Source organism: Salarias fasciatus, chromosome 7 (genome assembly GCF_902148845.1).
Source record: "Salarias fasciatus chromosome 7, fSalaFa1.1, whole genome shotgun sequence".
NCBI classification, from domain to species: domain Eukaryota; kingdom Metazoa; phylum Chordata; class Actinopteri; order Blenniiformes; family Blenniidae; genus Salarias; species Salarias fasciatus.
The window spans coordinates 17,591,819-17,617,340 of NC_043751.1; the positions used below are offsets into that span (position 1 = coordinate 17,591,819).

The 25,522-nt window shown below is 43.1% G+C and overlaps 3 protein-coding genes across 4 annotated transcripts; 1 reads left to right on the top strand and 2 right to left on the bottom strand.

Annotated features, from left to right (window-relative positions):
• Positions 1-3,073: 3,073 nt before the first annotated feature.
• fkbp4 (FKBP prolyl isomerase 4) lies at positions 3,074-10,600 on the bottom strand. 2 transcript variants are annotated; one of them, XM_030096501.1, is made up of 11 exons: positions 10,191-10,600; positions 9,616-9,760; positions 9,382-9,524; positions 9,134-9,254; positions 6,405-6,561; positions 6,079-6,169; positions 5,879-5,962; positions 5,470-5,655; positions 5,178-5,321; positions 4,501-4,633; positions 3,074-4,381 (listed from the first exon to the last, which is right to left on the bottom strand). In XM_030096501.1, the coding sequence occupies exons 1-11, from the start codon at positions 10,287-10,289 to the stop codon at positions 4,356-4,358; spliced, it is 1,329 nt and encodes a 442-aa protein (XP_029952361.1). In that variant the 5' UTR covers positions 10,290-10,600; the 3' UTR covers positions 3,074-4,355. The 2 variants fall into 2 exon arrangements, with proteins under 2 accessions (XP_029952361.1, XP_029952359.1); XM_030096499.1 differs by having other exon boundaries at positions 4,538-4,633; positions 10,191-10,599.
• Positions 10,601-10,940: 340 nt separating this feature from the next.
• ddx11 (DEAD/H (Asp-Glu-Ala-Asp/His) box helicase 11) lies at positions 10,941-17,564 on the top strand. The gene is made up of 28 exons (XM_030095329.1): positions 10,941-11,002; positions 11,308-11,436; positions 11,512-11,727; positions 11,803-11,889; positions 12,030-12,166; positions 12,257-12,314; positions 12,416-12,523; positions 12,683-12,770; positions 12,864-13,066; positions 13,174-13,248; positions 13,682-13,759; positions 13,863-13,909; positions 13,996-14,075; positions 14,190-14,231; positions 14,319-14,386; positions 14,482-14,520; positions 14,810-14,948; positions 15,332-15,457; positions 15,533-15,645; positions 15,728-15,800; positions 15,957-16,060; positions 16,150-16,299; positions 16,441-16,509; positions 16,585-16,685; positions 16,778-16,862; positions 16,978-17,053; positions 17,155-17,309; positions 17,392-17,564. Exons 2-28 carry the CDS (start codon positions 11,308-11,310, stop codon positions 17,422-17,424), a joined length of 2,679 nt encoding a protein of 892 aa, XP_029951189.1. The 5' UTR covers positions 10,941-11,002; the 3' UTR covers positions 17,425-17,564.
• Positions 17,565-17,682: 118 nt separating this feature from the next.
• On the bottom strand, positions 17,683-23,785 carry wash1 (WAS protein family homolog 1). Its single transcript, XM_030095330.1, has 11 exons — positions 23,658-23,785; positions 23,189-23,329; positions 22,372-22,483; positions 22,136-22,282; positions 20,108-20,244; positions 19,878-20,013; positions 19,600-19,795; positions 19,301-19,471; positions 19,029-19,187; positions 18,442-18,513; positions 17,683-18,346 (listed from the first exon to the last, which is right to left on the bottom strand). Exons 1-11 carry the CDS (start codon positions 23,663-23,665, stop codon positions 18,201-18,203), a joined length of 1,425 nt encoding a protein of 474 aa, XP_029951190.1. The 5' UTR covers positions 23,666-23,785; the 3' UTR covers positions 17,683-18,200.
• Between the last annotated feature and the right edge of the window lie 1,737 nt (positions 23,786-25,522).

The window sequence follows — 25,522 nt, forward strand, 5'->3', positions numbered from 1 at the left end:
GATTCACCCTGAGCAGAGCAAACAAAAAGAGAAATACAGTCACAGACACTCACTTTCATACTTAGGGGTGATATCAGCAATTAACTTCAAACATGTGTTTTGGACTGTGATTATTAAAAAGAGACATTAGCTACAATAGTGGTAGTAGTCTGTAGAAATGGGAAATAATTTAGAAAATCTTCTTTCTGGTTATCATGACATTAAACCAAAACAAGAAGCCTTTCACGACACGTTTCATCTGTGTCTGTGTCAGCATGGAGTTGTAGCCTGTAACCCACTATCAGAACTTTTAATGATTGAAGGTATAATAAACAAAAATTGCCTAGTACCTATTGAGAGCTTCAATGTTCCTGATAAGGTATCAGTCACAAAGGTTTCTCCTAAACCCACAGATTTAGGTTTGTTGCCTGAGGCTGAGGGCAGCAATGTGTTAAACACCAGGTGGTTTTTTTACTGACATGATGAAACACAAAAAAAGATACATAGCAGAATTTCTTTAAAAATAAAAACAGTAATGACCTGCAGATCTTTGTGTCCCTCAGCATTTGGAGGACTCTAGTGGCCTCCATCTTCTTTCCACTTTTACACAGATTCTCTGCAGTGTGTGACGAGAATATGTGAAGCTTCATCTTCTCTTGCTTCGCCAGTGCAAGCTCTCCTTTACAACAACCAGGCGGTCACAATCTAATGCCAATAAGGTGGAACATAAGCCACAGACCACACTTCTTTGATCTGATTTGTCGTGGTTCAGTGCAAGGAAGGAGTCCAACAAATCCACGCTGCCCATAGTTTTATTGCACCTTCTTTATTGCTAGGCAGGAGACATTAATGGCTTTACTCAGATATTTGATTAAGCAGTTATTATCATGCCATGTCAACACAATGTGGTTTCCCTAATCACAGCATTGTAACAGATCTTCATTATTTTCCATCTGCTCAGGACCAGACACTGACTCCTGATAGCCTGTTGTTGCAAACAGTGTCCAAGTGGATTCCTTCAGATACAAGGATGAGAGGGACGCTCTGTGGACCAGTTGTAAAAGAACAACCTATGGTGTGTTTTCTTTTGTATTGGCTGGGTCAGGCAGAGGGTAACATGGTTGTACAACTCTCCCAGTACTGTGTATATCTCAGAGTTGTGTTGAATACTTCCAGAACTGGCCAAGACAGGTATGTATACATACGTAAACTACGTTTATGGGGTTGTGCAGGAAGTCATTGCTTTAGCTTGTTCCTTCCCTTCAATGGAATCATCTGTTTATCTTCAGCAAGCTTTTCGCTCTTTGGAATGGTTTTCAGCTTGTGATGATTTTGCCAGAGAACAGGGGTGGGAGTAAAACAAGTATTTCTTCTTCCCACTCCCTTTTCAGGTATCATTCAGGAAGTTTTGATTATAAATGTGTCAATTTTGTGTTAAATTGTATTGATATGGCCTGAAATAAATAAGAAACAAACAAACAGCTTTGAGGCAAGATGATCGACCAGCTACCCACTGGCCCTGCTCTGTTAAAGAAAATGACGTAAAGTATTTGAATGGATCATATGCTTTTCTGTAAGCATATATTCAAGTGCTTGCTCATGCAAAAATACACACGATCACACACAGGCATAAAATAAATTAAAATAAACATCTTGAAACCATCAGATATGCTTCTTGTGCTTCTCCACATTTTTTTCACCAAGTTATTTATATTTAACAATGTAGGGAAGTAGATCAGTCTCACCTTTTGCCGTGACTGTGTCACATGCAACTTTGCTTCCTGAAACGGTCCAAACTTGACAAAACCCCATAACCAAAACATTTTAAATCTTCAAAAGATACAAAGTCAAAGAAACTGAAAGGGACAGTGGAAATGTGGTTTGTTGACAGAGAGCAATCCTGACCGGAGAGAGTTACAATGTTTTATTGTTGGAGGGAATTAGTGCTTAAATATTTCACTCTGAAAAGTTCACAAAACCTGGCAGCCCAGGTGGAATTTATTTGTTTATTGTTAAGCCCACATATTTGAAAGGGATCATGGCTCCAGGATGAGGGAAACAATCGGATGCTCCCAGGTATGCTGCTTCTACACCTGTCTGCTTTCATGCAAATTAGATTCCTCACTCACAAACAGCACGGCAGACAATCAATCTGCTCTGCGCTCAGGATGTAATGAATAGAATAAGTAAATTACTCTGCAGCCCCCATGCAAAGCAGTACTGGGTCATTCACACTCCAGCATAAAGGAGCACATTTGTAAGGTGACACCTGTGGCCGAGCTGCCATCTGATAAGTTCAAGAAAAAGGAGCCCACGACTTCCTGACAACAGCAGGTTTTAATCTTCTCAATACACAGAACACAAGAGGACATCACATTATCGATGGTTATCTGCTGTGGTTTTGGGTCCATTTCCCAAGAACCTAATCTGTTGTATTTTCCTGTTTTCTTTCTCATCTTTTATCATGAAGACATTTAGAAGTGAAGGAGTGTGAAGTGATCTGAGATCTGTCACTGGTGGATGTTGAATAAAGGATATGTGCATCGTGGGCTGTGATTTTGTTTCTTGCAGATCTGGGCGCTGCAGGGCCTGAGGTGTTCGGCTTCCCCTTGCCAACCCTCAACGGTCTGTGAGAAATCTGAATCAAATGAGAAAGCTTTGGACGTACTTTGTCATCTTCACCATGATTAGAATCAGAATTGTTATCAGGCAAAACACGCTGGGAAATATGAGATGACCGATTCAGAGCAGGAAACATGTATTGGGTGTCAAAAAGAGATTTGAATTGAGCAGAATGGAGGGCTTGGCCTTCTAATGTCGTTGTTTTGAAGTGAACTGTTTGTAACAATGTTTCGCCCGACCCTGCTCTTTATCAGGACATCTCCGGACAGTTCCCAAGAATAACATAATTGTCTGCCGCAGTGATTCAATTTCCCAATTACCTGCAGTGTTTTCCTTCTGGATGCCGAGTGCTTAACTTTTGACTCTCACACTGCTAAATTTATTGATCTTGTGACACAATTAATCCCACAGCAGACAAATTGGTTACCGTGAATAATAGATGTACGACTCAAGAATACGATCCACACACAGCCATGTTGTAGCTACTTTTTATTATAGCCTTCTGTCAGGACACACCAAGCAGTGATGTTTTCTCCCCCCTAACATAGAAGAACTCAACACAACCAGCAGCTGTGTTTTAATTTAAGCCTCTAGTTTGACTTCTGCCCCCCTCTGTAGGCACTGCTGACTAAAGTGGACCAGGCTCATGTATTTCTCTAAGTTGTACAACCTGCATCTGTTGTAGCTGTAAAAGCACACTTGTTCACACACAGTTTCTTTTTTTTGTTACAGTAAATTAAGACTAAGACTTAACCATTACTCGAGTATGTCCAGGAGAAGACGCTTAAGGTCCTTTCTGCTGTAGCTGCTTCAAAATGCACATATTCCAGTTAAGAAATTGGTTTGTTTTCATCATTTTGAGGAAAGTACAGAAATCACAGGCACCACACTAGAGGGGGGGGGGAAAAAAAAGAAGTACAAAGTCAATATATCCAAAATAAAAGTGAACAGTCCTGTACCCTATGGGGATTTAATGGAGTTCCATCTTTAACTTGAGAGAGAAGCTGGAAATCAGACGACTCCTCCCGGTTTATGTTTCGTTACTCCACTTATCCGCATTGCTACATACTCTGGGACACAGGCACTAACATTCAGAAACACGTCAGCTCTATGCACACAGTCATCACAACTTCAGGAATTGATCAGTAGGCCCATGAGGGGAGGTTTGGATGGATAGCAAAAAAATATGGCGAGGGTCGTAGGACAGAAGGTAGTGCAAGGAGAATGGTGTAGCCCTTGACGGGTGGGGGGTGGGAGGGGGGTTTGAGACTCTGCAAATAACACTTGGGGTGCACTTTTTTTTTTTTTTTCTTGTTTCCTACCCATAGTCACTGTGAGAACACATGCACAGTTCCAAAGCTGTGGGCTGAAAGGGTTCAGGGGTGCAGGGTTGTGGCACACCATTTATCTATTAAAATCCGGATCCCGCAGTGCCATCAGCTGGGAAAGCCGCACCCGCTCAGCTAGCTGCCACAGCAACAAAAAATAAAAAGAAAATAAAAGCCCTAACACAATGAAAGCCAGCAAAGACATGCCCAAGGTCAGTGCTCTCATCGACATGATCACTCCCTCACACATACGCATATTTCATATAGACACAACCACACCTTAAAACACAGATGGCCGATGTTTAAAAAAATTCAAAAACAGTGGGGTAGAGTTACAGTCGCCTCCTCTCCATCTACGCCTTGGTGTCACTTGCGACTTCTTTTTCTCCATTTTCAACCTCCATCTCGTCGTCGTTGGACTTAACGTCACTCTTCACTTTGTCTGCTTCTTTCTGTACACAGAGGAGGAGGAGGGGGAAAAAACAAAACCCAGCACAAGTCAGAACCATTTCCATGCTGACAAATCTTTAAAAAAAAAAAAAAAAAAGAAAAACAAATGCGAGTATCCCACCCTCTGGTGGCAGCTGGAGGGAAGGACAAATTTTCACCTTTGAGTCCCTCTCAGCAAATTTCTGAAACATGTTGGCGTAGATGCGTTTGTCCTTCTCGTGCTGCTCCTTAATACGTTTCTGGCAGAGGACCACCTGGAAAAGCAAAGATGTCAGAAGGCCAGAATTTTAGTCAAGATAAGGCAAGGTAAAGAAGCACAGAAAAGAAGAAATATAAGCATACAACGGTGTGAAAAATGCCACGTAAGCTATGTAGGTTTGGATTTTTTCCCTTGAATAAAAACAACTTAAAAACCTCAATTTTATGCTTACTTGTGCTGTGTTTGTATTATATTTAAATTTGTTTGATGATCTGAAACATTTAGGTGTGACAAACTTGCAAAAAAATTAAGAAGCCAGGAAGGGGGAAACACTTTTTCACACCACTGCGTTCACATACATGTAGACAGAGGAGGGGTGGAAACCCCTCAATCACAACCAGAAAATCACAGCATGACTTCTAAAACACCACATCTGAAAGTGAAACATTAGCTTGTTCCATTTGGCTGAGTGGTGCAGAGCCAGAGCTTTGGTAATTCTGGAAGACAAATCTAAACTCGTCTCGATCAATTAAATGAAGGGAATTCCTGTTTAAAAAGAGGAAGACAGCGACCCAGAGTGAAATTTGAGGGTGTTGTACCTGATTCTTGGCAGCCTTGTTGCTAGGATACAGCTGAACAACTCGTTGGAAATCGTCTTTTGCTCTGTCAAACTCCTTCATACCAAACAGTGCCTCTCCCCTTCGGAACAGAGCCTTCTCATTGGCTGCATCCATCTCCAGAGCCTGAAACCAGGAAAACAAATAAAAACTAGTCAGGTAAAATGTTTTTTTTAACATATAAAATGACTATTTATCAGAAAATTCAGTGACAATCTGCTCAAGACTCAAGTGTCGAACAGCAGCTTTGAAAAGAACAATAGATGCTGGATACCTTATCACAGCTTTCCAAGGCTTGGTTTGGCTCCTGCAGTTTGAGGAAGCACATGGCCAAATTCAGATGTGCAGCCAGCTGCAACAATTTTGCTTTCTTTTCATCTTCTGGTGACAAACCAGATTCATGTTCCAGCCATGACACAATCCTTTTGTACTGCACTGATGCTTGCTTGTACTTTCCCTCCTGAAACACAGAAAATCATTTCATTACATCAAGACATGACAAAGGATGTACATCTTGAACATATGAGCCATGAAGACCTCTTCCCAGTCAAACATTGTTTTAACCGACTTCATCCTTACTTGATGGATTTACTGGCTTTTTGTCATATTAAGATACAAGCATGCGGTAACAGTGTTGTGATCAGTGCTGTTCAACCAAAGCTCTACAGTTCTCAGAAACACACCTTGAAGTACTGCGTTCCTTTCTCTTTGACGATGCCACTCTGCTCAATTTTTTCTGCAGTGTTCATTTCCCATGACTCCTTTGCCTGGAAAGAAGAAGGAGCAAACAAAAAACAAATCAACATTTCAAAACGCTAAAACAATGACAGCTGATGTACAAGAATTAAGTTGTGCATGTCAGACAGCATTAAAATTCACTTGCCTTTTCAAAAGCTGACAGCTTGATCTTGTACTGCAGGGTTGCACCACCAGGAATGTTAAACCGTGCACTTCCTGCATTCCCAAAGCCATACCTACAAAAGACAGATATCAGATGCACGCGTATCAAGGTTCTGACGCAGTTTAGAATACAACTCAAAAGAAGAACACTTTTGTATACCTCTTTACTCTGAAGGCTAAATGCAGTTTCTGTTCACTTATACAGACATTAAAGAGAATCTATTTTTAGCTTGAGAATTGTTGAAAAACACTGGAGCAAAAAAATAATAATACAGAAATTCACAAAAGAGATGTTGAATGTGATCTTACTTAGGTTTCAAGGTGAATAGTGCCTCTTCTCCTTGCTCCATAGCCATGATAGATTTCTCCACTCCAACGGGCAAACCGAGACTCTCCCCATCTCCAACCTCGAATTTTAGTTCTCTCTCGTCGAACACACGTCCATCGCAGCTCCCCTCCACAGTGACTGTAAAGAATCAAGAATAACAGTCTGAGTTGAACCGAAATGAAGGAGGCAGCGTTTGTCTTGTTTGGTTGACAGGTGGTGAAGTCACTAGATAAATCATGGTTGATTGGACTGTACAACAGATAATAGTTATATTACAGTAGTACCAAAAAATGTACCGTAATTGCCATTATTGCTATTTCATTAATCTATAAATTACCAAATCCAATCAGAAAATAGCTTTGGCAAAACATTGTACAGAGAATTCACTCCTCATCAATATGCCTCAGACACAGAGTAATCCAGTTCAAAATTGTGCACCGTCTCCACTGGTCCAAGGTCAAACTGTCAAAACTTAAACCGGAATTGGATCCTACTTGTGATCGTTGTAAACAGGCTCCAGCTACATTGTTGCATATGTTTTGGACATGTCCAAAGTTGTACAGGTTCTGGAAATTAATTTTTGACATTTTTTCCAAAATATGTGGAAAGACAATAAGTCCATCTCCACTTATTTCATTATTTGGGGTGATCCCTGAGGGTGTTGCTCTTAGTGGCTGCAACAAAAGCCTGATTGTCTTCTGCTCTTTGTTGGCCAGGAGGCTAATCCTTATAAATTGGAAGAAGTCCCACCCACCAACATTTGGGCACTGGATTAAAGAGGTTATGAGTCATGTTCATCTGGAAAAAATCTGATATACCATTAGAGGTTCTGTGAAGAAGTTTAAGGATACCTGGGGGCCGTTCTTATCTGTGGTTGAAGGTATGGCAGCCACCAATGTAACTGTGTAATTGTTGTACTTTTTGAGTGCTGAGCATATGCATGCCTGTGAATTAATGATGATGATGTATCCGTGATCTATTAGTATTATATGGATGCTTTTTTTTTTGTTTTGTTTTGTTTTTGTCCGGAGTTCGGGGGTTGGGGTGGAAGGGGTTTAGTTTGTGTGTGTATTATTTGTATTGTTTTGTGTGCTTAATAAGATTTAAAAAACAATAATAAAAAGACTTTGTTCAAAAAAAAAAAAAGACAATAGCTGCTCTGTGTGTTCTCAGTTGTTCATTTGTAAGTTATTGAGACGTGAAGTTCTAAAAAAAAAAAAAAAATGTTAATGATCTCTCATTGCAAGTACTCAGATTTCTGGAGACAAAAAAAATCTCAACTGTCATTTGTATTACTTGGAAAACATCAGAATTTGCTACAGGCGGAAGAAAACAGACAGAATCACAGAGTAAATGTATTACTTTGACATCTACATTTCATGTGAGTGCTCTCCAATGATGTTGAAGTAGAAATTCTTTACTTGTGAAATTATAACACAAAAACAGACTACTGAACCATTTTTATGAGAGCAATGTGGATAACTTCAGGCCGGGACACATTGCAGGATAACTGGACCGAATTGTGTCTCGATCAAAGCCAGCAAAGGTCTGATTGTCGGGTGTGTGTAAATGAGATCATGCTTGATGTTCCCGCGGTGTGAGCTACTCGGGAGGTCTCAGAAGGGAAGATCGTAGCTAATGAAGATGTTCAATATTTGCGATCAGAAATCCTGTTGTGTGTGTGTGTTGCGCTCCCAGAGGAGCCCATCAGCTCAGTGCCAGTCTGTCCACACCCTTGTTATAAACCTCCCTGATTGGCTGGACAGCTCTGACGCACCAAGGCGATGGTGGTACTGCTTTTAAAACATCCCCGTCTCAGCTATCAGCGCTGGAAACATGAATATAAGTCAGTGAATGTACATTTCACTGAAACAGAAAACTTGGGGCTCCCAAACTCAGTAGTGCCAAAAGTGAGTCGTTGATAGCTGTATAACTCCTGGACGTATTTCTTCCATTCAGACCTAAACCCTGACCAGTTTTATTTCATTCATTTGCATCTCCGCTACTGCTAAAGCTAAAGGAGTAAAAAATAAAAAGCCCACATTAATAAGATGGATTATGAAATACCTCACCAGTAACCTGGTGTTAATGTCTCCGCTGTGTTTTGTCACCAGCTTTTTGCGCAGTCTTTTGAGGCGCGGATGTACATGAGAAATGGAGGGTAAATCAAAGTTAATTTATCTGAAACTATGATCCCCCTTTGTACACTGTGGACAAATTTGCACCATTTCAATGATCTGACAGAGGCTTCACAGTCCGTGCTCCCTGCGCGGGTGGGTGCATGTGGGGCTTGCGCTGAAGGAGAGATGCAGATTTGAATGAATGACCTGAGGGATTGAGCACTCCCTGCTAATCATTAATCGTACAGATGAATGTAAACATCCGGATGAAAGAAAACCATTCAAAGTCACGTTTTACTACATGAGCTTTGGAAGACTGAGCGGAGCTGATTCTCTGATGAAGAACTAGCTAATGTTTTGCCTGCTCCATAGTAACGACACACACTAGTAGAACAGAGGAGGAAACTCCTGTGCGATTTGTCTTTTGTTGTCTTGACTGAATCGGAGAAGGTTGGAAAAGTCCTGCAGTGTGTACCAGACTTAAAACACTGGTTAATGAACTGATGCCCACTTGCCCTCATATATAAAGAGAAAGGTAAAGTTGAATTTACAACCCTGAGATGTTCTTCTAAACATGATTCATATGTTACCTTCAACGGCAGCTCCTTCATTAGGCTTGGCATATCCCTGCCCTCTGGTGATAATGCGTCGGATAATTCCTCCGTTTTCCTCACCGGAAACATCCTCACCATGAAAATCAAACAGTTCCACCTACGGGAGAAGAGACACACCAGTCAACACCTTACAAGCATTTTGCATTATTAACAGACACATATAGTGTTTCACCAACAACCTTATGTATACAGTAAAAATGGCGAAATCTATGTTTATTTCTTACCTCAAAAATAAGAGTGGCGTTAGGGGGTATTTTGGGTGGGCTGCCTGCAGATCCATAAGCGTACTCTGGCTTACATATAATCTGGCACAACTCTCCCACTTTCATCGTGGCCACGCCGATGTCCCATGACTTTATGACCTGCCCTGAAACCAACCAAAGAGGACAGATTCAAACACCCAGGCTTTGCAGACATGGTGGGTGAATGTTCATGGGTCTGTTAGATATGAAACCAACCTTTGCCCAACTCGAAGGTAAACTTGTCTTCTCGTTCTCGACTTGAGTCGAATACAGTTCCATCCACAAGAGTCCCAACATAATGGACGTAAACTTTGTCTCCAATCATAGGCAGCTCTGTGCCTGTACCCTCCCTTTTCACCAGCTGCAAGAAAGAAAAAAAAAAGGTAAATCCAGGTTATTTAGCAAGATACAAGAAAGACCAAAACCTGCCCTGCAGTAACTTACATAATAATAGATGAACCTGTCAAATTATTCATTGTGAATGGATCATTCAATTCCCTGTCTGTCTGTCTGTCTGGTTACTTAAGCCACACATCAGCATAAGTAGTCGTTTTCAGCTCCCTTTAGTCAATGCAAACCATTCACTGACCAACCATGTGTGTCATTTATACATGTAAGACAGAATTATGATTATAAAACGCGACTGTCGCTACTGCAGCTAGCTTTCTCGGGCTGTTTGTATTGACAGCGCATGCTTTAGCCTAGCCCTCCACGGCTACCGTTAGCCTAGCCTGCTGCGTAAACAAGCAGTCCACTAGCCGGACCGTAAAGTGGGAGAGCCCGTCTCTTACCTTTAAAACACCCCCATCTTTCTTTGGCGTGATGTCCTCCCCTTCCATCGGGATGGCGTGCTGTCCTTCGCCGCTCTGCTCCTCTGCAGTCATCGTCATCGAGCAGCTCGCCCTCTCCCACTCCGACCCGCGGCAGTAGTGGCTAAAGCTAACAACTCCTCAACCCACGCCAAGTGCAGCGAGCGAGGCTGCAGCCCAACTACCGTCCGCTGTAGCTACAGCTAGCAGGCGCTCCAATAAAGCTCCCCGCCGGAGCCTCACTTTGTCCCGGACTGCTTCGAGCTAGCTGCACGGAGACTCCGTCTGCGCCGTCTGTGCACCGGCCACGCGCGTCTCGGAGGGGAGTGTGCAATTTTTTTTTTAGTTCCAGTCCACGTTGTCTTGCAGTCTGCCACCTGACAGGCGCTTAAAGAAGGGCAGAGAACTTTCCAGACAGTCTAGGAGGAACCAGGGGGATGAGCCCGCGTTGGCGTCAGGTTCATCCTTACACAAGCGTCGCCCGGCGGGGCGGTGCACACACAACAGAGCAGATTAGGCGTCTGTTATACAACTGCTGCAATAACCAGTCCAACTTTATATATAGACTTATGATGATACTAATGCGTAAAAGTGAAATAAACTAATATTATAACGTGGTAAAGGTAGATATTCCCGCGCGCACATGTTTCTCAATACAGAAATCAAGCGCTCCTCGCTGTAGCTCGCTTCCCATTGGTCATAATACGCGACCACTTCTGTTTGTTGGCGCGATTGTAGAACAGCTAAAAGTAGAACAACACGGACCGAAAAGCGCCTTTTTGAGGAAAACGGAGGTAAAGTCACAGCAGATGAGCGAATGATATCCCTGATTAGGAGAAGAAAAACTATTGTTATTAGCCGCGAGACTTGAACTGAGTGTAAAACGTGTCTTTTTGCTGTTGCTGGCTCCCACCACGTCTGCTTGACAGGGTGCAGACTTCTTCAAGTATATGCTAAACTAGGGAGGCTCGGCAATACTAGAAATGTTTATCTGTTAAATGTAACTCGCGACACGCACATATTTGTCACTGTCAGTCTGAAAAAAAAATCAAATCCCATGATCTTGTTTGACTTGTAATGATTTCATAATATCTCATAGATGGAGGGCGGCAGGTCCCAGTTTCCATTTCCCTACCAGCCCTATAAGATCCAGGAGGAGTTCATGCAGACCCTCTACAATGCACTCGACCAGGGAAAAGTTGGCATCTTTGAAAGTCCAACTGGAACGGTATGCATGAGATTAACAGCAGGGTTGAAGTTGTGAAGCTTTGTTGATGGCTCTTTGTATGTCTGCTCATTGTAGGGCAAGTCCCTGAGTCTGATATGTGGAGCTCTGAGCTGGCTCACAGATCACGAGGAGAAAAAGAAACAGGAGAGGGCTGCACTGCTGCAGGAGGGGCAAGCTGCTCTTTCCACATCTGCCGCTCAACCCTCCACGGCCAGCTCCTCAGCAGAACCAGACTGGATCACTGACTTTGTCCAAAAGAAAGCTGAACGCGATCTGGTGTCCAAGCTGAAGGTGAAGAGCGTCTGCATGGAAATCTGAGGTTCACCCTGCTGAGCGTTTGATTAAAGAGGAATATGCTGCTTTTAGGAAGAAGAACAGAAAAGGCAGAAGAGGGAAGAACGGCTGGAAATGATCAGAAACAACGTTCAGCTAAAGTATGCTTTGAAAAGAAAGGTAAGCTCTCTTTCGCAGCAACATTTAAACAGAGCCGCTCTACACTTTGGCTCAATCTCATGTTATTCCTGACTGCAGTCACCAAATATACAACCCCAAACATTTCACATATTTCTTCTTGCAACTGTATGTTTCTGTAGACGTGTGAGGAGGATGAGGCATTGAAGTTGCTTCAGCTCAGTAAAGATGATCACGCTGAGGCTGCAGGAGACCAGGAAGACGAGGACATCGTTGTTGCAGAATACGAGAGCGATGACGAGTCAAAGAGTAAAAACAGGTGAGATTAAAGGCATGAATGTTAAACATCACAGTAAAAATCTCAAGTGGGAAGAGGATGATCGCTGTGTGTCTTCACTCGTGTGCCCAGATTCATAGGAGCTGAGGATGATGATGATGATGAATTGGTTGAAGAGCACGTGACTAAGGTGTGTGTGCTTGTGTGTATCAGGGACTCTTTTTGTGTGTCCTGCTCCTGTAAAAGATAATAAGATGAAAACAAGTTGTGAGACTATATTGTTGTTTGTAGATTTACTACTGCAGCCGCACTCACTCCCAGCTGGCTCAGTTTGTGCACGAGGTCCAAAAGAGCCCCTTCAGTAAGGACGTCAGTGTGGTCACTTTGGGCTCACGCCAAGTAAGTACCGATGCACTCAAAAACAACCAGCAAATGGACTTTCCGACATTTCTCTCATTCAGATGCATTTTTTGCATTGTTCGTCTAGAAAACGTGATTATTATTCATTACATTTGTCCCGTGTTTGTTCTATTTGTAATACATTTCCATATTTGGTAGAATCTGTGCGTCAACGACGAGGTGCGACGCCTGGGAAACATTCAGCGCATTAACGACCGCTGCATGGAGATGCAGAAAAACAAACATGGTGAGAGTGATTGCTCTGCAGGAAATACATGTTCTCTCTTCTCCAGAGTTGGGAGCTTGTGCTCGCGGCTTTAACATTTCTATCGTTTTGTAGAGAAGCAACATCAGGAAGAAGGCGCCAAACGGAAGCGAGGCCCGCCAAAAAGCGTGTGTCCCTACAATAAAGCTTCCGCGCTGCAGCAGATGAGGGACGAGCTCCTCGGGACCGTCCACGACATCGAGCAGCTGCTGAAAGTCGGCAAGGAAATACACTCCTGCCCTTATTACTCCACACGCCTTGCCATTCCTCCTGCACAGGTAAACACAGAAACCCTCGATTCCAACAGGATTTCTGATTGAGCCATTCCCCTGTCGTAGTGGATCCTGTTTTAAATGATCAGTTGATGTTCTTGTTCTCGTCGTAGTTGGTGGTGTTGCCCTATCAGATGTTGCTTCATGAAGCTACAAGAAAAGCAGCAGGAGTTCAATTAAAGGGACAGGTACAGTTGAAATCTAAAGATTTGAATATAGATAAAGAGAATATAAATGATGCACAATAATAGTGCACTGTGACCTTTATGTATACTTGGGTATTGCTCATTTTCCTCAAATAATGGATCAGAAATATCGAAGCCTTGAATAATTAATCACTAACATCAAGCAAATATGGTATAATATATGTTTAGGAAGATGATTAATTACAAATAATAGAAAAGGAGAAGGGATTAGATAAGTTGTTCATATTTGAATGTATAGAGGTTTGAGTAATTCCTACTTGGTTTTGAATGAATGAATTGTAAAATGTTCTAATCTCTAAAACACCTTTTTCAGATGCATTTCCCTCTGGAAGAGGATTTTATTAAACAGTTGTGGTTCTGTAAGCATGTTGCACAGCTGCTCATAACTTCCCTTTCGGCATAACTATATTTCCAGGTGGTGATCATAGATGAAGCCCACAATCTCAGCGACACTCTCTCCTGCATACACAGCGCAGAGCTCAATGGAGCACAGGTAAAACTTTCTTCTTCTTTATTTATTTATTTTCTTTTTTACACATTTACATGGTCTTTGACAGTTTTTGTTACAATAATCTAAAAACAAGACTGTCCTGCAGCTCTGCCGTGCCCATTCCCAGCTGAACCAGTACGCCGACCGCTATAAGTGAGTCCCCCTCTGGAGAGATTAATCATGAATTAAATATCGCCTTCCCTGCTTTACTATTAATATATAAATGTTTTCACCACCAGGAACAGACTGAAGGCGAAGAACTTGATGTACATCAAACAGATTCTGTTTGTGATTGAAGGGCTTGTTCGGATTTTGGGAGGTGAGCGACGACATTTAGCCGATCATTTGTAGCTGTTATCGATGTGCTGCAGGGATAACTGGATGATGGAATTAGTTCTTAAGGTGTTTCTGAAATTGTGTTTTTGTCTTGCAGGTAAGGTGGGGCAGAATCCACAAAGCCAGGCAACACAAGCAGGTGTGTGAACGATAAACCGATAATAATAATAAAACTACTAATACACAAAAAAAAAAAAAAACTAATGTTTTTTTCTTTGTCCTTCAGGAACAGAGATGTTTACCATCAATAACTTTCTCTTCAAGGCTCAGATTGACAATATCAACTTGTTTAAGGTATTTTATAGAATATGTGTCGGAAAAAGTCACTCATGTACGCAGTAATTGCACAGCAAACTTCAACTTCTTGCTTTTTTTTTTTTCCATTTCAGTTGTACAGATACTTTGAGAAGAGCATGATCAGTAGGAAGGTAGGTGTCTAAACGCCCTGATCGATACCTCCAGTTTTCATAGTCCTTCACAGAGCTTGAACCACATTTCTAGTAAATAAAAATGTCCTCAAAGAGGGAAAAAAAGAAACCCAGTAGCAACGTCTGCAGAGTTTTCCTGCAGCGGGGTCGGGCTGAGACTCTCTTTTGCCCCCCAGTCGGGGCCCATCCAACACTTTGAAAGCCCCTGATTAGTTCAAAATACAATCGGTATATTTCTGAGTGGCTCAGTGTAAAATTCCATGTCTGCTGTCTGTTTTCTTTGCTGCAGCTGGGGGGCTTTGTGGAAAAGTACTCGGGCTCAGGTGTTGGTCTGCACACACAGACCAGCTCCAACAAAGAGAACCGGCGCACAGAGGGCTTAAATCGCTTCCTCCAGACCCTCCAGAGCAGCCAGGGCTCGGCACCAGGTCAGATATAGAAGTCTGTGAGATGCCGTTCACATCTCAGCTCAAAGCAGCTCATCCATTTCCTCAACAGTAATGAAAATGTAGTTTGTTATTGTGCTTATTTATACTTGAATTTCACGGTTATGTTTGTTTTCCGTTATTTCTGATTTCCACATCCAGCTGAGCCTCACAGCTGCAATAGAAATGTACACTGATTTGATGCAATTAAAACAAAAATAGAAAAGTTAATTCATCACATAATTATAAAAAAAACTCCATATATTTTCCATTTATTACACATAAAATGAAATATTGTTTATTTCCTCATTCAAGCCCTTGTAATTTGATCCTACAAAGTCCCGAAATGAAAAATTCTAAATAAGATTTGTGTGCAATTCCTCCAGCAGACCAGCAGGGGGCTGCAGAGGCAGAAAAAGTGCTGTCCGCCTCTCCAATGATGCAGGTGGAGGGTTTCCTCATGGCTCTCACCAACAGCAACACAGACGGCCGGGTGGTGGTTCACAAGCAAGGTGGGACGTCAAACATCAGCAGAGTGGAAGGACAAAGTGCTGCAGTGGAAATGACTCCACCTGTTTCTTCACCAGGCTCCTTGTCGGAGAGCAGCGTCAAGTTCCTGCTGCTGAATCCAGCCGTCCACTTCTCCCAGGTGCTGAAGGAGTGCCGGGCGGTCATCATCGCAGGAGGAACCATGCAGCCGGTGAGTTCCTTCAGAAAACAAACCGATTCGCCGCTGTGTGAGTGTGTGAGCCTTTGAAACACTGGCGTTTGCCGTTATGTAGGTTTCAGACTTCAAACAGGAGCTGCTGTTTTCCGCCGGCGTGCTGGAGGAGCGCATCACCGAGTTTTCCTGTGGCAAGTGGCCCATTTTATACCTTGTGCAGTTCCTCCTGTTTTCATTATGCAGTCTCCCTGATGTTGCAGTCAGAATTTCCATTTTTCACGAATACATAATATTTGAGTCGAGATTTTAAAGTCGTGTAAAGTTGAGCCTTTATTTCCACCTTGCAGGCCACGTGATTCCTCCTGAGAACATCCTCCCGCTCGTCTTGTGCAGCGGCCCGTCCGGTCAGGAGCTGGACTTCACTTTCCAGAACAGAGACTCTCCTCGCATGGTAACCACGGTCACTCTTGGCTCGGACGCAGACGTTCCCGCCGTAAATTGACCTGGACTCGGAGCACCAATTGGTTTCCCTGCTTCCAGATGGATGAGACGGGCCGCATTCTGTCCAACGTGTGCAATGTGGTTCCCGGTGGCGTCGTGTGTTTCTTCCCTTCGTACGAATATTCCAGACGGATCATCTCTCACTGGGAGGCCAGCGGTTGCCTCACCCGCCTGGCCAATAAGAAGAAGGTATATGAGATACATACACAAACCATTTAAACTTATTGAAGTCAAAGGCAGCTCTTTGGGAACCTGGATCGTGCTGGATGTGAGAGGGCGCGTTCACCGCACACTGGATTTCCTGATGATGAAGTGATCGATCTTTCTCAGATCTTCCAGGAGCCAAAGAAAGCCAGCCAGGTGGAGCAGGTGCTGGGGGAGTTTTCTCGTTGCATTCAGGTAAAACTTCGCAGTACCGACCGATCGGACCTCACAACTGAACACAGGGATCAGATCGTCTTTCCTTCATTCCAGAGGTGCGCGCTGGACGGCGGCGGACTCACAGGGGCGCTGCTGTTCTCTGTGGTCGGAGGAAAGATGAGCGAGGGGATCAATTTCTCTGACGAGCTGGGCAGGTGCGAACCTTTGGGGGGGCGGGGGGGACACTGGAGTACCCAGCTGCCGAACGCCTGTGACGTGACCGGGTGCTTTTTCTGCCTGTTAATAGGTGTGTGGTGATGGTGGGGATGCCGTATCCAAACATCAAATCCCCAGAGCTGCAGGAAAAGATGTCCTATCTGGACAAACACCTGGTCAGACTCTTCGCTGGTGGTCTTCACTGTCATTTCAGAAACATAGGGAAGCCAAATACTGTAAAAAAGCTGAATGTCTAACTTTTTTTTTATTATTATTATTTATTTAATGCAGCCTCACAGTCAAGGGAGGAGCCCTGGACAAGCACTAATAGAAAACCTCTGCATGAAGGCTGTCAATCAGTCTATAGGTAACAGTAATGACCCAGCAGACTTTTTCCAAGTGATCATATATTCATTCAGACGAGTTCAGTCGAGATGTTGTTCCTATCAATGAATTTTCTTCCCACAGGAAGAGCGATCCGCCATCGTGGCGACTACTCCTCCATCGTGCTGTGTGACAGACGCTACGCCCGGCCCGCCACGCTCTCCAAACTCCCCACATGGATCAGAGATCGCACCAGCACCTGCAAAACCTTTGGTCCCGCGTTTGCTGCATTGCGGAGAGTAAGAACAGTTCCGTACTCTGCTCCTCCACCTTATAGTCACAAATGTATTAATAATGGGTCTGTTTATCTTTGTTTTATAGTTTTTCCTGGAGAAGAAGCAGAAGCAAGTGTAAAGTTCTCTCCGAATGGGCTGTACTAACATCTTAAGTGTCCAACATTTGAAAGTTCACCATGTATTGGTCTCAGGGGGAATGTGAGCGGAGTTGAGATGCAGTAGCAGACCTTGAATGTGTTCTCATAAAAAAAAAAAAAATACCCGTGTTAATATAAAAGGTAAATGTTTGCAGCCTTTATGATCCTGGACTTCTGGCTTCAATGCGGGAGCCGTATGAGCAACCGTGAAACAGGAATCCAATTTTGTTTCTATACTTTCTGTATTATTTATTCGCCGTTATATGTCCAAAGAATTATTTGGTAGCACACTGAAGATAAAAGATGAAAAGGAATTTATCACCTTTTATTTTCATCACTGATGCCTCAGAAGGAAGAAAGAAAAACTTTTATTTTTTAATGCAATACTGAAAGAGCTACAGCAGACATCAGGCGCAGGGTAGGCACGTGTGACGATTCAATATCCAACTTTTAAATATTTCAAGTATTCTATGTAAAACTAGTTGTTATGCTATGCAAAGCTTGCTGACTGATGTTTCACCAAATTGTGATGAAATTGTTTTTCAATGAATAATTTCATTAAAATGTTTTGTCCCTTAAAGCCGGTGATGATTCTGTTTCATGTCAGCTACATTAGATTTGAATGGATCTATGAGCAAAACTAAAAATCTTTAAAATTAAGTTTTTTTTTTATAGTATTTTATGTTCTTCATACACAAAATTATAAAAAAATCCTATCAAATGCTTTTATTATCAGTGCCGTCAGTGTTGAGTGACGTTAAGCTTCCCAGTCGTCGTCGTCCGTGGTCGCCGCCTGGGGGGCAGGAAGCGGCGGGATCACGTCAGACATCCTGGCAAAAGCGCCGCCGGTGATGGCGGGAGCGTCGCTTGATTCCCCTCCAGCCGGACCCTTACCGGATATGCCTGGAGGAAGGACGGGGAAGATCATGGAAATATACCTCTTGATATCACTCATCAGGATCTGACTGGATGTTAAAAAAAAATAAGGGATTCGTCACCTTTTCTTCTCATGGCAAGTTTGTTAAATAGATCAGACATGAAGTCTCCGCCGCTGGAGGAAGGCCCGACTACTGCAAAACAAACAGGAAAAAAACACCTTCTTAAATAATTGCTTTAATAAGTTTTTTTTTCTTTAATGTGCAACTGTACCATTGACTGGTTTCACTCATTTCTCAGTGCTGCAACTTCAAAGCAGAGCGCACAATTACAACGGGAGTTTTTTTTCATCCAGTTCATTAAAGCAGTTCTCATAGAGGAAATGTGGGGTCACGACCCCATCTGCCAACCGGAAACCAGGTCAAAGACGTGCGCGCTAATCCGACGCTGGACAATTAAAATACAACTGTAACCAAGTAAACCTTTTAATGAGGGCGACCACAGAGGCGGCGGCTGAGAGATCAGCACAAACCCTCTCATCCCAACACGTGTGACAAAGCACACACATACACACACGGCTGAATGCTAATTCAATATGAGTCACGCTCTGCTTTGATGGCGTGCCGTCTCATCGCTGCTGAAGGTAGATTGTGTCGCCGTTAATAAAACATGTGGAGAGCAGCATCTCCACTCAGGAGCGATCAGACACCTTGCTCTTGCTCCTTCTGCTTCTTCTTCTCCAGCTTGCGCTCCTTGACGTTGCGTAGCTTGGCTTTCCCGATGCCCCCGGCGTTGCGGATTGACTCCAGCAGGCTGGCGCGGCCGTCTGACGGCGGGACCACCTCGCTGGGGTCGCCAGACACGGGCCCTGCGGCCAGAGAGACGACGGTCAGCACGAGCACTTCAGTTCATGTCGAATGCATACAAGCGATTGTACAACGGTGAAAACAATCAGAACAAAAATGAATGGAGTAGATGTACCTGAACTTGGCGTTTGAGTGACTTCCGTGGGGCTGTCAGCAGGAGGAGGCGGCGGGGGAGGCGGGGGAGGGGGAGCTCCGGCAGGAGTGGCGGGAGTGACGGCGGGCTCGGGCGGCGGAGGGGGAGGTGGAGGGGGAGGCGGGGGTGGCATGTCAAGCAGGATTGGCGTTTCTGAAACAAGGAGATGAGAAGCTTCCTTCACAAACCGTAACGATCACATTAATATATAAATAAAAACTGAATCAAAGACATGAGTGGAAGGCGTGTCTGATCCAGCTGTTGCCAGTGCGGATGAGCACCTGGCACGCTGCAGTCCTCGGAGAAGGAGGGGAGATCGGGGATGTTTTGTGTCGGTCCCGATGGGGCGAATCCCGGTCCAAGGTCTGCGCTGTAGGAAAGGTCGTCTGCGATGCCGGGCAAGTCCGGAAGGTAGGATGGCACGTCGATCTCAGGCACCTGGCCCAAATCTGGCACGTAGAAATAACTCTCTGCTGTCTATTGGAGGAAAAAAAAGTGTATTTAGAAGAATGATAAATGATATAATCAATATAAAAACGTGCTTTTTGTTGAACAGTACCTGTCTCTCCAGCTGCTCTCGCTTGGTGATGGACAGAGGAGCATCAAAGGGCTTGTCTTCTTTTTCCGTTTCCAGCGTTGTGTGCGTTTTGGTCACGGCTCCTGCCAAGGGATCGAGGAACACGTACTTCTTGTATCTGTAATAACAGAGAGGTTCAAACACATTATCCGGCGTGCTCTGGGCGTGCAGCAAACATCTGGGCCTGTCTGCACGCTGGTGTGTTGACTCACAGATTCTCCGTGGTATTGAAGAGCAGCAGAGAGCTGACGGATGAGATGTTCCGTGGCAGACTGCCCAGTCCCTCCTCCGTCTCATCCTTAGACTTCTTCTTATTGCTCACACACACTGGGAAATACATTAACTTCTCCTGAAAGGAGGGAGAGCCAGGAATCGGTGAGATGTCAACAAAATCTCGGATCACGCTCATCACAAACGCTGCCAGACAGATCCTGCGCACAGATGCATATGCACACAGTGACCGCAATACCGAATTACATAGCAGGGGACGTCGCTTCCAGGGGGATACTGAATAATGCATCTCCGCACCAGAGAAAATTGGCAGCAGTATCTTCACTTCTTTTTGTCCCAGTATGACAAATACACACGGATAGAAGCACACACAAAAAGAAAAGAAAACCTCGCAAGATCAAGCTCACGCAGCAGAAAAAAAAAAAATGCTAGTTTCCATAAACTTCTGTGAGATGGTGAAAACTGTGGCGTTCCCTATAAATAATACAGGAGCTGGAGCTGAGACAGGCACAAATACACAAATATACAAAGCCACTTAAGCGGGGGAGAAACCACCAACATGCATTTTGCAATCTATCTTCACTGTCCCGTGACCGGCGAGCTTGTGCACGGCTTCTGGGGTCTCACAGAGTGTATGTGTCGTTAAACTCATCAGTAATCATATCTGAGAAAGACCAAATATAATTGTAAGACAGTAGGAATCAGTATTGTAAATATTTAATAGCTTAGAAATGCTGGAACAGCATCTCTTGGCTTTAAATGGATAATGCGTTATGTTGGCCGGATTTCATCCTTTTCAACAGATTTGTTGAAAAGGATAAAACCTAAAAACTGCTTTTCCTTTTCCAGGTTCAGATGAGGTGGCTGTTTCCCCAGTTTTGGGCACCGGAGAGTGATGCTATATTTAGTTATCAGATGAGACGCATCTGCCTGATATCGAATATCATAACCAGATCTACCAGACTCTAAAAACAAAGTGTGTGAGTTGGACGCAGTTCAAGGTAAAAACTTTGAAACATTTATATAAACGACCATCATTTGGTATGTTGCTGGTGGTTCGTGTCAGAGAGCGTAAAAAATCTGTCTCCCCGTCACAGCAGCTTGGCTCTTCACCCGGGCCCTAAAGGCAAAGCGCAGACTGCTCCCGTTTGTTACTCAGAGCGTCAAGGACGACGATTTGGACGCAGACTGAGAGCTTTGCCCACAGGCGCTGATAATACGCTCATCATTACGGATGACGCATGGATAGTGAACAGGTGGTGATTCACATCAACGCAAACAAAGAGACCGGAGAGTATGGAATAAATTGTCAAGGAATCTTGTCGCTTATTGCTCCTTATGTCAAAGTGTTGGAAGATAGTGGCTGAGGGATTTTTCCAAACAGTCTGCATTACTTTAAAAAGGTTCAGCACCAAGCGCTCCTCTGATCACAAGAGCTTTATCATGATATTTCTTTTGGAAGATAATAATAACTTTGTACTTTATCCTGGTTTTTTTTTCACCTTATCATTTTTTTCAATCCTGCTATAAATAATCAGTTTCAACACTCACTTCAGTGCATTTTCTTGTTTTTCCATATTTCTACTACAACATTAAACAACACTGACCTGCAAAAAAAAAAAAAAAAAAAAAAAAAAGAGAATCTGTCTTCTAAAAATGATTGTTACATTAATATAAACACACGTATTGCTTTGCTTTATATCAGCAGTGTTTTTAGGAGATCCAATCATCAATCTCGAACAGGGACAACGTCTCAAATTCTGAGAGCAAATTCTGGCGTTTTTCCACAATATAAAACATTATTGTTAACGGCTACGGAGGCCCATTACAATCAACTCAGCTGCAATAATGTGTTTCCCTTCCCTTATTTTTTTTTTTTATTTTTTTTTACAAATGTTTTGTTTTTTTCAAATAAGAGAAGCGCAAAAATCACACTGTGACAAAACATCCGGAACAATTTTTCCTGCAAAATAAACCAGAACTCAAAGCCTTTCGAACTATCTTCCCACCTGCAATGTCTTCTCATCAAACGGTCGAATTTTATTCTGTATCCTGTGTCGAGGGTGGGACTGTGTGGAGGGGTCTGTGGCCCCCGTGAAGATGGAGGAGTAGTCCTGAAGCCGGTCTGGGGCTGGATACTTGGCCGAGGAGAAAACCTACAAATACACAAAAATGCTGATGCTGGCATGTTATATTATTTATTTATGTCGTGTAATAGAGATAAAACTTGGAGGGAAGAGGCTACCTTGGTGGCCTTCTTGCTGCCTTTAATCTTGTCAACGCGGGCCTGAGCCAGTCTGATCCGGTCGTTGACGGCCTGTAGCTGGTGGCGGTTCTTCTCCACACTCTCAGACACCCTGAAAGTGACACAGAATAAATCAGGTTCAGGCACTTTCACACATAGAAAACAAAATAACTTGGATATTGGACAATTCCAGACAGGAGAGCATGTGAACCCAGTCTTGGTGATCTCTTATCAGAGTCACTGTGATGTGGTCACAGGATTCACTCTTTATCCTGACAGAAATGGATGCAATTTCTTAACTCTGAAATATTACACATGCTTTTTTATCGGTCCTTTTCAGCATATTTTTTTTTCCAAATGGGACCTTATCAGAAACTTGTCTATGTGGAGTTGAGAAAGTTCATCTATAAAGCACTATTCACTCAAAATTAATATTCCCCACAAACGACTTGGGAGCAGATTCGGGCGCTGACTGATGCTCACCTCCTGCAAACTGTGCTTTGGCTTTAACACACCGCGTCCCTGAACACAGGCTAGAGTGCAGAAATGAATATTAGAGGAAAATAAATAATACAGCAGCTATGCCTCATCCACCTGCAATCAATTTCATAGTTTCTCTTTCACTTAATATTCTTTGCTTCGACCAAAATTCTCAACCCACTCAAAGTTACTGGAGTCTAAAGAGATCCATTTTCTGAACTAAACCCGAACTTTGTCTGAAAACTGCTGTTAAGCAGATCTGATTTGCCTAAAGAGATCAAACTGAAGCAGATGTGTGCTGCAGTCGTACCCGTAGCTTACACATGTTCATGCTTACCTCCTGAAAATGTCTGTGGAAATGGTCTCCAAGTAAAGCAGTGCATCCGTTATCTGATGAATGGCCTCTTCTCTGCGCAGGTCTGGCTGGATGAGAGGCACAGAGTACACCTGGCCCTCCAGACAGTGCTTCTGTGTCATCCTGCAAAACACACACACAGGATTACTCAAAGAAGAAACACCTCCGCTGCAAACACACACACATCTTCAGCTTGCCAGCTCGCCATCGTGTTTAACGAACGACAGTGCAATCTCACCGAAATCAAGATCACTAACTTTCATCAGAAAACAGAGAAAGCTGAAACATGTGGCGTCAACAGCTCAGCTTTGAATTGCTCTGCAGCTTTCTCACAGAAGTCTTTCTCATCTGACGCTCACATGACGGAGCTGCAACGTCTAAAACACTGTCACGCCGAAATCGACCTACTTTGAGCCACGCGAGCGAGTAAGTGACATTTTGCACGTCTTACCTGACCATAGGTGTTGTTTCTCGTCAACGTTATTGTCATATACTGAAATAAAAGCCGCTTTGTGGGTGAAAAACACCCAGCTACCGTTTAGCAACACAACAGTCAGGACTTCCGCACTGCGTCACGTGACTACAGCGGTGCTACCTTCAAGTTGTGTGGGAAATGTCAGTTTTTCCTTTTGAACCATAATCTAATGAAGATAGTCTCCATAAATTACAGTCTATATAATTTCCATTATGAACGCAATTGGTTCTCAACCTCTGTAAAGCAATTCAGCAGAATATTAAACTAAATTCAATGAAAAAAGGAACAAGAATACCAACAATAACAAAACAAATTGTGTGATGCGCTATTGCTGAATCCAAACTGAGCCCATCTATGTGTATTTGTTTTTCCAAGTGCAATCAAGGTTTTTCACCTGCTGCTTCAGTTTCTATTCACTATTATAAAATGCATTTGAGGATAATTAATGACTCGAACTTGCTTGTAGGTGTAAATGTGAGTGTGTGTGATCATCTGTCTCTTTCTGTTTGCTCCTTGATGGATAGGCGACCAGTGCAGGGTTAGGGTTCACCCTGCATTTGCCCATATTAGTTGAGGCTGGTTCCACCACAGCCTTGAACTGAACAACGCTGGATAAATGATTGATAGATAAATAGATGGGTGAATTGGCTGCCTCAGTGTGGTTGGCTTTCTTGATTCTATACTTTATTGTGGAGTCAATTACAGGCCAGCCTTTGCTGAGTGGAGTTTGCATATCTACCTGTATACCTGTGCATTCTGATTTTACAGTCTAAAAATTAATTGATGATCCTGTTACAATTAGGTGTCAGTGATTGTCTTTTTCTTTTTTTTTAAATGGTGCTTTGTGAGGAACTAGCAATCTGTCTTGCCTTTGCCCATTGTAAGATGAGATTAGCTGTTGTGAACCCTATTCTGTGTTGATAAAAGAAAATACACAGTGGTATTTACTTATTACTCCAATGCTCCATAAAACAGGATTTAAGTGGTAAAATACTTTTGAAGAAATTCTGGAGAAAAAAACTGAAGAAATTTACCGGACTCCAGAATACCACACTTTAGGTCAAAACAATTTGACAGTGTTAAAATTTTTTTTATTTTTTCATAGCATCCCTTCTTTTGAATAACCTTTCCTTGACATTTATTTAATCTGTCCGTTATACCAATTTGTTGAAGATATTCTGGAGAGGAGCTGGAAGGAATTTACTGGACTCGAGGATGAGGATTATTCCAAATGAAGTTATGATACATATAGAAAATATAGGGAGAGCAGCAAAGAGGAATACATAATATCCCAATTGTTGTGAGCTGACAGGTGATGTTCATGAAGAGAGTTAAAGGATACCAAAAAGGTTGAATTCCGATTAGGATGTGTATGGACTATCTGCAGATGTTTTGTTTCAGTAAGGGACATGGAGAACTTTCTATTGTGATGGAGTTGAAGCCCTTTAGAATAACTGACTCTTGGCAATGTCTGAAACTGGATACTGTGGGTCAGATTAGGTGGAATGGGATTTAATTAGTATCGTGACAGTGATCCGTTTTTAATAATAATCTAACGTTAACAATAAATAATAAACGTGTATATAACAAACTTGTTCATAGCTTATTTTGAACGTCTATCCTTCAACAAACTAGAGCAACAACTCCTTTTACCTATAGGGTGCGTGCTTGGACTTTCTGGTATCTGTGCGTAATGACGCATCCATCCTCCAGGCCTCCCCTCCTCCCTCCTGTCACATCTGGATCTGACTCTTCTCATCAGCACCACTCAGCGCAGTGGGAGAGAGCGAGCGAGCGAGTGAGGGAGGGAGGGGAACGACCGGAGAAGTGGAGAGCAGCTC

Bases quoted from the DNA above. Each gene is read 5' to 3' on its own strand.
- wash1 (XM_030095330.1), bottom strand. The intron at 19,796-19,877 runs GTACTGTTCAAC...TTCCTCCAATAG, and splicing joins GAGAGCAGCTGGAGAGACAG to ACAGCAGAGAGTTATTTCTA. The intron at 18,514-19,028 runs GTGTCTGATCGC...TTTGTTTTGCAG, and splicing joins GCAGAAGGAGCAAGAGCAAG to TAGTCGGGCCTTCCTCCAGC.
- ddx11 (XM_030095329.1), top strand. From the start codon at position 11,308: ATGGAGGGCGGCAGGTCCCAGTTTCCATTTCCCTACCAGCCCTATAAG. The intron at 14,232-14,318 runs GTGTGTGAACGA...TTTGTCCTTCAG, and splicing joins AAGCCAGGCAACACAAGCAG to GAACAGAGATGTTTACCATC. The intron at 16,300-16,440 runs GTATATGAGATA...GATCTTTCTCAG, and splicing joins GCCTGGCCAATAAGAAGAAG to ATCTTCCAGGAGCCAAAGAA.
- fkbp4 (XM_030096499.1), bottom strand. From the start codon at position 10,289: ATGACGATGACTGCAGAGGAGCAGAGCGGCGAAGGACAGCACGCCATC. The intron at 9,255-9,381 runs GTAAGAAATAAA...CTTCTCCCGTAG, and splicing joins ACGCCACTCTTATTTTTGAG to GTGGAACTGTTTGATTTTCA. The intron at 5,322-5,469 runs GTATCCAGCATC...TCCTGGTTTCAG, and splicing joins CCTTGGAAAGCTGTGATAAG to GCTCTGGAGATGGATGCAGC.